General features: G+C 37.9%; 1 protein-coding gene across 5 annotated transcripts in view; it reads right to left on the bottom strand.

The window, feature by feature from the left end:
- The window catches only part of aplp2 (amyloid beta (A4) precursor-like protein 2), an 81,510-nt gene extending 76,602 nt beyond the window's left edge, over positions 1-4,908 (bottom strand). The window contains exon 1 of one of the 5 annotated variants that reach the window (XM_015384186.1): positions 4,476-4,908. In XM_015384186.1, coding sequence (XP_015239672.1) covers positions 4,476-4,547 — 72 coding nt within the window. In that variant the 5' untranslated portion in view covers positions 4,548-4,908. The remainder of the gene's footprint in view (positions 1-4,475) is intronic. The other 4 variants (XM_015384183.1, XM_015384181.1, XM_015384185.1 and 1 more) reach the window with 4 other exon arrangements.
- Between the last annotated feature and the right edge of the window lie 4,975 nt (positions 4,909-9,883).

The raw sequence follows: 9,883 nt of genomic DNA, 5'->3' as shown, positions 1-9,883 counted from the left end.
TATATATATATATATATATATATATATATATATATATATATAGGTTATTTCAGTTCTACAATGATTTACAATGGGATTTCTTAGTTATAATGCCTCAGATTAATAGTAGTGACATTTTGTTCTTGATTGGTTGGTGGATCCGACTTTTTTAAACCTTGGATTGCTGTGATACGAGCAGCATGCCAATATTGAATCATACCTATAATAAATACAATGCATCTAATGGTTTGAACTGTGGTTGCAGATTGCACTATGTTAATATAACCTGATTAACTTAGATGGTTATTTTTAATATTCAGAAAAAATGTGATGTCATGTTGTGTAACGGGTTGTAATGTTGGAGATAATCCTTGGCAGGTTAAATCAGCTGACAGTAATGCACAGAGTCTGCATTTTAGATAGTGTGATCATCAACCCAAAGGGAGCCGCATCAGCAAATAAGTCAGAATGATGCAACTCTCTGGGTGAACCACATAGTTGACACTAGCCTGCACCCTGAACAGCATATCAACTCCAGAGGAGCTCCAGCTGTTCGCTTTGGATTTCATACCACCACATGGAATGATCTTAAAACCTGCTTTTTAACGCATATTCTTTGGGCATTAGATAACAAGAGATCTGCGACACAGATGCTCACATAGATGAGGGTTAAAACTCCAGATGAGAAAACAAAAGCTCAGATTTAGGCCCCTCCTCTTAGGTAGCAGCCAAAACACAACTGTTTATGCAGCTGAAAAAGCTGGCTTAATCTCAAAACGATTGGAAAGCAGGAACCAGGAGAGACAAAGGAGAAGTAAGCAACTCCCAGCAGCCTATAACCCTCAGCTAAAGGTGCTGGAGTGCAACGAAGCCTGACGGAGCAGCAATATGTAACTCTGCAGGCCGATTCACTGACAAACAGCAGGTAACACATGTTGGAAGCCGCTTTTCAGCTGTCCTGCCTCAACATGAACATCTCCAGTTCCTATCAGGTCTGAACTTAATTTTGAGCTAGATTAAATTTATCAATTGATCCAATCAAGTGACAATAAGCCCTTAAAAATCGTGTTTTAGCTCCTGTCTCCAACCCTGACTTTAAGGGATAAAATATTATGAAATATGCATATTCTCTGCAAGAAATAACTAAGAAAAAGGCCAGGATTTCGAACATTATTCAATGATTGAACCACACATATTGCCAGGATGCATCACACAGTCAACATGCAAAAAAAAAAGAAAAAAAAAAGATAAAGATTGTGGAATTGAAAGAATGAATTATTATAGAGAATCTGCAAGAAGATCCATATGTTTGCGGCACAGGAAAGACTGGCCTTATTCAGAGTGCAGCAAAGCAGATTTTATTGTGGACATAATAACGAGCATCGCTCCCCACCCCGCTGCTGCCTCCACACACGATCCATGTTTCCACAGCTTCAAAATGGCTGAGCCGTTAACCTTTTTTGTTGTTGCTCCAAAAATGAGAAAGGGGAACCATTTCTTGATAAACACCCGCCAGGGCCGGGAGGAGGCATCTTGTTGAAAGTGTTTGTCACATTTGAGCAGAGATAGGGGAGTCAATCCCCTACTCCACAGAAGGGGAAGTAGGGGATTGAAGTGCTTTGTTTTGTGATCATTACAAAAAAAAGCTTCTGCTTACAAGCTTTATATTAGTATAACTAAACATTAAAAACACCCTATTTTTTTCCTTTTCAATCTAATATTTTAGTAGTGCTTCACTGAGTCACAATCTCTGCTAATCTCTGATAATTAAAAAAAAAAAAAAACTAAAAAAGAACATAATTTACTTTAAAACACACAGCTCTACTGGATAGATGGTGAAATGACTCGTTGAGATCAGATTGTGAAATTTTTACAACATTGGCAAGAAACATTTCCCCTTTATTTTAATGGGGTTGTGGCGAGAGCAGCGAGAAAACCCGGCCATCTTTGTAGCCCCGTAGCTCAGACTTCTTTCACAGCAGCAGCACCTTTAAATGTTTAAACGGGTCACTGAGCGGTGGTCTTTTATCAACTGGATTAGAATTTTCATACCTTTTATGGTTTTCACACAACTGTTATTAAAATCCTTTGATTAACTTTATGGTTTTACAGCAAAACAGGAAACCTTGGGTGTGTGATTTCACATTCAGAGACATCTATATATAAACTACTCTTTTTAAACTCCACATATTCAATGTATACATCAAAATCTGATTAAAAATTGGATGTGAAAAATGTAGTGAGTTCTGTCGTCTTTTACCACCATGCCTCTCTCACTGCTTTAGGACTTCTGTCAAAACCCCTCAGGGTGCAGAGAACTGTAATTTAGCAAAAACTATAATAACATGACAAAACATATGAGAAAAGAACGCCCACTTTACTCAAACTGAATCAACTGCTATTTTATCCATTATGTTTTTTAGATTAGTACACATTTCGATTCAGTGTTAATTTAGATTTTACATGATATTGTTTAGCTAAGAGTTGGGAAATCTTTTATTGTATCCCGAACCATGAAAAAAAAGCTTATCCTAAGAGTCAAAGTCTCTGACTGTCTAAAGTAATCAGAGGCTTTTTTTTCCTCCTTTCTCACTTCTATAGAGTTTATGACACTCTTCTCTGTTCATGTATTCAACAGATAGTATCTTAGACACATAACATTTTATTTCTGCTCTTCAGAAATGTTTGACTCACATCACCATAGCCTCTCTGTCCCTTAATCTGAACACTGCAAACTGTAGCCCTTAGCTCCTGTTCCTTCACCATTTATGGGGTAACAATATGATCATCATTGTGTCTAGGAAAGGAACTGTATCTGGACACCCTTCAGCCATCTGGACTTCAAATTGAGACTTCAAAAAAGAACTAAAAAAAAAACAACTCAGGCTACACAAATGTAGCTCTCTTTAGTTAAACCCAAAACATGTGAAGGTTTTTACATTAGCATGTGTCACTGAACTATCGATGAACTATCGATAAGAAGCTTCCTGCTTCCTTTTCCTACCTCTTTCCTCATTAGCAGCACTATTTAGTTTATCATGGTGACCACTGACGCACTTCTGCTCTGGCCTAAATGTCCCTCCTAATTTACAGGATTGGATGGACTCCTTGTATTGAGGTTTAAATCCTTGTTTCCTTGTCTGTAGTGTAAAAAAAGTGGTGCTGTGATCATTTCAATCCAATATGGCTGCAAAAAGCAAACTCTAAAAAGAATTGCACCATCTATGATAAGGATGTGATAGATTGTTGCTCTTCTATATATTGTTGGTTTTAGCGGAGTGAGCGACTGTTTAGGCCCCGACTACAGGCCGCTTTTTTTGTTTTGGTGAAAACAAAAAAGTTATTTTGCGTTTCTACTGTTTGCAAACACCACAAAGGCCTGAGAATGGATTCCAGAGTGTAACATTTGGAAAACACTGCTCTTTCCATGGACACAGGAAATCTGAACCTTCCTCTATGGGAAAACACTGGCAAACATTTGTATTGACATACTGCTGGTGCCTTTTTCAGGGGGAGGGAGAGGCACATATTGGTGTTGAATTTAAAAGAACAACAAGTGGTGTGAATTCCTACTGTGACCATGTGCATGAGGAACATAATGAAAACCTTATAATGTTTTGTAATGAATCATTGCCGCCTGCAGAGGGCCTCCAACTGCAGGTTTTACTCCCATTAGAAGCATGTTTGCCTTCCCACTGTCTTCAAGTGCTTGCTCAGGATGTGGGATTTCTGTAATTAAGGAAGCAATTGTCTGAGGTTCCTCCAATTATTATACCAATTTGGTATTATAAACTAAATATGGCTTCATCATACAGAAACTAGCAGTGAAATTAAATAAATGACTGCCTCTGTTTATACTGTAGTGGATTGATCTGACCATCTGTGCTGAGATGTCATTCACTCTGAACTGGTGCTTTATGAATAAATTGAATTGAATTGCACTTTCAATGGATAGCAAGTCAATAACTAAGCTGCAACCATCCGTAAATGTATTATAGGAGAGAAGGAGACTGCCCTATTGACCAGGAAAGCCACATTTTGGACCTAAATGATTTCCTCTCCCTATGATCCACTGCAGAAGCCATTGTGTCCCCTGTAGGCCCCTCTGTGCGTCTTTCATTTGATCTCTGCAGCAAAAACTCTGCTGTTATTCAACCTCCTACTACAGGACACCCCGGCCGCACATTGTCCACTGACAAAACTGCAATCACAGCTCAGGAATGAGGCGGAGAATGACCTGGATACCAGCTGATTAATAATTAAACCCTCCTTGTATCATTTTATAATCTTATATTTGACATGAAAAGAAAAAAAAGGAAAATAAACGGAGGCGATCATCCCCGCTACTTGTTGGCATAAAGCCCGATCAATACAGTTCACATAAGGAGAGGTAATGCGCAAAGACGCAAATAAACAGACCGACATGATTGCTTCTTATGGCTCCCTCCACAGGCATGGTTTGGCTTTAAATCAGAGTAATAAACAGAAAGATTTACCTCTATGTACCCGGCCAGGGAAGGAACCACGACCCCCAGGAGGAGGGCAGATATGAGTGGGACTGAACCCATCTTCCAGGCGCTCCTGATCCTCTGCTGGAAACTACTTATATCCCCTCAGCTGTTTGTGCGCCCAGGCGTCCGCAGGAAGGGAGAGCAGGAAAAAAAGAAGAAAAACAAAAAGACTGGTAGTGGGAGTATTTAAGGAGGGTTCTTTCCAAATCAAAGAGGCTAAAATAAGAGATTCCCTGATTGGTTTTGTTCACTGAGCTCGACTGGGAAGCGCCTCTGTGTCAGACTGCTGTGGAAATGTGGACAAATCTGCCTTTGCTGCCTCCTCCCTCATTTACACCCCCCTCATCTGAGCTGGGCCACAGGAAGAGGGAACAGCGCCACCAGGCGGCTACTATGGGGCTATAACTAACATTTTATTAGTAAAGGTTTTCCAGTTTCTCTCGTTGACCATTGAATCCCATTGTGTTTGGCATTTCTTTATTAGGCTACTTTGCTCTCTCACACCCATGGGCGGTTCTAGACAGGGGCCAACAGGGGCCAGTGCCCCCGTAGATCATTTCCTGGCCCCTATTATGGCCCCTGTACTGAAGACATAATACTTTTTTTTAAAAAGCTGAATTTATCGGGTGTTTTTTTTTGTTCTAATTCAGATTTATATATTTATATAGAAAATTGTAAATTTTGCTTAAATTAAGTCAAAAATATGTAAAAATTCTAAATTATGAATGTATATTGATCTAATAAGACATTTTTTTTAATTTGTAATAATTGAATAGAAATTTCACTTCATAATGTTATATTGATATATTTGAATTTCATGCTTTTCTGTGCCACTATGGAAAAACACCGACCCCCTGGTACATTTGGTCTAGAACCGCCTGTAGGAGCCAATTATTTTTTGTTAATAATTAAAAATGTTTTTTGTTTTTGTGCATAATCTAACTAAGTTTATTTTACTTTGTTGTTTGATATCTGTTATGAGATTATGTTTTTTTGGTTATTTGGTCATGTTCCTTTGTTTTTGGTTAGTTATGATTAATTTAGGTGAATTTTTTTTTATAAATAGGCAGTCAATGGTAGGACCCGCATGCATCTGGGTGGGCTTATGGTGTTTTTTTTACCAGTGCAAGAGAAACATGAAGGAAATGTTTGTCTTTTTTGTTTGCTTGCCTGGGGAAAAATAAACTGAGAAAACTAAAGGAGTTTACCTGGAACATTTTTTCTTTTGCCTGCGTAAAATTAGTCCATGGTGCATCTCTGGCCTTTGTGGATTTCCACTTTTTTGTGTCATCAAAGCTGGGCCACAACACCGCCAGTGGTCACACACAGACATGGGTATAACTTTGTAATGAAAGTTGGTGGGGACACTCTAAGGGTGGCGGCTGATGGACACAAATGCCTTCAATAGGGTTTGTATTTTCCAAAAATACCCTCAAAAATTCATTTTTTGAATCCTTTCCTATGCTTTTCTCAAAACTAAACTTTGAATTATTTGCAGGGTAAAGATAAAATTATGTCTCCGCAAGTCATCTAGGAGTCTTCAGTGAAATCAGAGATAAATAGCTACTTTAATAATAACTTAAACATTAATTAAATGTGGATATTAGTACATGTAAATATAATTTTTTTTTGCAGAATGACTATTGATAAAAGTAGGTTGTTAGGATTCTAGTTTGTGTGGGTTGTTTTTGTGTTTTCCTCTCTCCACCACCAGGTGGTTGCCCTGTCCTCGTTGGGCCTCCCTGCACACCTGCGGCTCGTTGGGTCATTACCGGAGGAGTACTTGAGCAGCGGGCTGTCACTATCTCGAGGCCAGAGTGTTTGCTAGTTTTGGGAAGCCTTCCTGTGCAACTGGATAGCCTGGACCTTCTCCCCCTGGAAGGATTTACTGAGTTCACACTGAGCCGGGGAAAATCTCCACATGATCCGTTCAAGTCCTCATCTGGAACACCAAGCGACAGTACGCTCCTTTACTCCTCTGGGTCCAACGTGTGTCTGCCTGTCTGCTCTCCAACGTGTTCTCTCTTCTCTGGATTAACCCCCCACCAGCTGGATTCAAGGATTAACAAAGAGCCCTCCCAACACTTTCCGGTTCCGGTTCACCAGTCCGCTGAGTTCCAGCTTCTTCTTCAGTGTTTTTCTACATTCAATAAACCTGTTAAACTTTGGCTTTGGCCTCTGAGTGGTTCTCTGCATGTGGGTCAGATCAATAAAACCAATTATGACATAGGTAACGACAATGTAAAAGATATTTGCCCCAGATCTCAAACCTGAAAGAACTTTGGATGCTTAAATATCTGCATCTATTTGTGAGCAAAGGCTGTAGGAAAGTATAGTAAGTCTTTTTTTTAGAAAACATGGATGTTGTGGTTGTTCCTGTTCGGCCACCCCTCAATGTACATTGGTTATTGACTGGATTTTTTGGCTACGGCTCTGTAGTTAAACATTAATGTATATTTAAAAAAAAAAAAGGATGAATAACAGCCGATTCAGATGCCAACAGCAATAAATTATGCCTCCCTGTTATGGAAACAATTTAAGTTTTATTCATCCATCAATCCATCCAGAAAAATATAGATTAATTGACGGGGTTTTTCTTACAGATACATCAGTGATTATCTTCATTCAAAAGCAGCAAAATCAAATACTTATAAGGGTAGGCTTAAAACTTTCCTTTTTGATAAATCTTATAGTTAGAGTGGCTCATAGGGACCGTGTTTTACCGTTCTGCTTAATTCTATCTCTATTCTCCCATTCTGCAAACTTTGTTAGTTCAATATCTATCGTTATGCTCTCTCTTCTTTCTTCTCATAGTAGCTTCATCTGGTCTGTTCCTATTTTGCTGTGACTCCATCCTGGAGAAAAATATCAGCTGGGCTGTTGCCATCAACGCCTTTGTTTATAGACTTTGGAGCTTGGCCTGTTTTTCAGCATAGTGCTGTTTCACTGATAATAGATTCAACCATATCCCTCAGTTCCACAGTGAAAGTGTGAGGAGAATTAAGACACTCAAGTTTACTTATTGGTTTGTTTGTTCTGCAATATACCAGGTGGTAGAACTACTCTGTAAATTACAAAGAAACGTACTGATATTAGAACATGTAATTAATCATTTTGAATACTTAAGTACTTTTAAATAAACTATTTTGAATACTAAAGTATTTTCAAAAGTGAGTACTTCGATACTTTAATTTGAGTAGACATTTGACTGAGTAACTTTTACTTGTAGTTGAGTAAGATTTGACTATGAGAAGTAATATTTTTACTCAAGTACTACTGTTGAGTACTTTATCAACCACTGGTGCTCTCTTCATCCTCTGACATGTGAACTGGCTCGGAGCTCGTCGGTCTGGTTGTGTGTTTCCTGGATGCGGCCGCCTGTGGGGCTGGTTGACAGTTGCCTTTTGTATTTCTGCTTCTGTCTCCTTGAACCCCAGCCGGCCTCGGCAGATGGCCGCTCACACTGAGCCTGGTTCTGCTGGAGGTTTCTTCCTGTTAAAAGGGAGTTTTTCTCTCAACTGTTGCTATAAGCATGCTTAGTGTGAGGGATTGCTCTCAAGACAATGAGTCGATGCAATCAGCTGCTTTTCCTTGGATAGAAAAGTTTGAATCACTTTGACTGTATGATCTGGTGAACTTTAAAGTGCCTTGAGATAAGATGGGTTGTTAATTGGCGCTATATAAATAAACTGAATTCAAATTTAATTGAATTAAAAACAAATAATTAAAAAACATGATTTTAATTAGTGTTTTCTTATTCTGATTTTCTCTTAGAGGATCCATCCATCCATCCATCCATCCATCCATCCATCCATCCATCCATCCATCCATCCATCCATCCATCCATCCATCCATCCATCCATCCATCGCAGTCATTAAAATTCATAAACCTCATTTTTATTAGAGGTTGACATTTGATTTTCAAAACATAGGTCAGCAAATGTGTAAAAATGAACTGAGTTTTGTCTACATTTTTTTTAGTTCTTAGATATAAATATACTAAAATAAAATAATAAAAGCATGTTCCTGAAAGATAACTTTACAGAGGAGCTGCTTAGTTAATTCTTTTGTAAATGAAAAAACACTTTTCGCGTGGCAATATGTCTCTAAAGTGCAAAACATTCCTGCCGATTGTGTGAACTTCTCTACTGTGTCTGTTGCTCCTTAGATCAGTACATTCTCAGTATGATGCTGCCTTTCATTCATGTGCTTCATTGCAGGGGTGGAACGGCCACATGAGGAGCTCTCCCTGATGTTCGTCGGACATTCATCTTTGTCCACGGTTGAAGCAGATCAATACACATGGAAGAATCTTCTCCCCTGAAGCAACCTGACGGCTTCAGAAACTCTTGCGGCTTTTATATCATAAATTTCAAACCAATTTCCTGAGGCTGCTCCACCAAGATCCTTATGATCACCTTCTAATGAGCTTGATATTCTTACTTAGCTTATTTGTCCAAAGAGGACTTCTACAGTTTATTTATGTGGCTCAGCTTATTTAGTTACTCAGCTTCTTATTTATCTAGAAGCATTCTGGTAGTTTAAGCTTCCAACAAATGATCTGATTGCACCTCAGGTAAACCTCAGCTATTTTAAAACAAGCTTAAAAGAAAGAGTGAAGGGGAAATTGCTTGATAGAATTGGTTAATATTCTGTGATATAGGTTTAATTATGAGTTCCTTTATTCTTGATTAACCCAAACCCCTCTAAGGTTCGTATTTGTTGATGTTCTTTATGTGAGTGTTTGGCTCCCTTTAGTGGTTACCTTGAGACAATGTGTTATAAAATTCCTTATACGATGTTTTACCCAGACCGTTTGAGAAATATACAGAACTAAATATATATATATACTTTTTTAAAACATTTTTCATTTTTTTAATCATTTTTATTTGTTACAGCTGATTTTTTTTATTCTGTTTTTAATGGAATGGAATGTAAACTTTAAAGCCCAACTGTATATGGAGTAAATTTAATATGAGCATTGTTGCTACTGATATAGACTGTCTCTGCGAATGCATTTGCAAAAGAGCTCCAGGGAAATGCAATAATTGTTGGTAAATATGACTTTTAAGGGGTAAAACAACAACAACATAAAAACAAAACCAGTTTTGGTCTTTCATCCTGAACATCTGAGAGTTAAAGGTAAAAGGTAGCCTCAAAAGAAATCCTAATTCTTTATGTCTCAATATAATATAATTAAACATGATATAATATAATTTAATACAACATACTAAATTATATTAAAATATATTTTATTATAATATATTGTTAGAAAAAGAGACAAGTTGGATCAATTAGATCCAATCATTATATTTATATCTAGATTAAATTTAGGAATGAAAATGCTGCCAAACTTCGCTTAAACACTTCATTGGACAATTTGAGTATTTCAA

Source organism: Cyprinodon variegatus, unplaced genomic scaffold (genome assembly GCF_000732505.1).
Source record: "Cyprinodon variegatus isolate N-32 unplaced genomic scaffold, C_variegatus-1.0 Scaffold306, whole genome shotgun sequence".
Lineage (NCBI taxonomy): Eukaryota > Metazoa > Chordata > Actinopteri > Cyprinodontiformes > Cyprinodontidae > Cyprinodon > Cyprinodon variegatus.
This window is presented reverse-complemented; position numbering and strand designations above follow the sequence as displayed.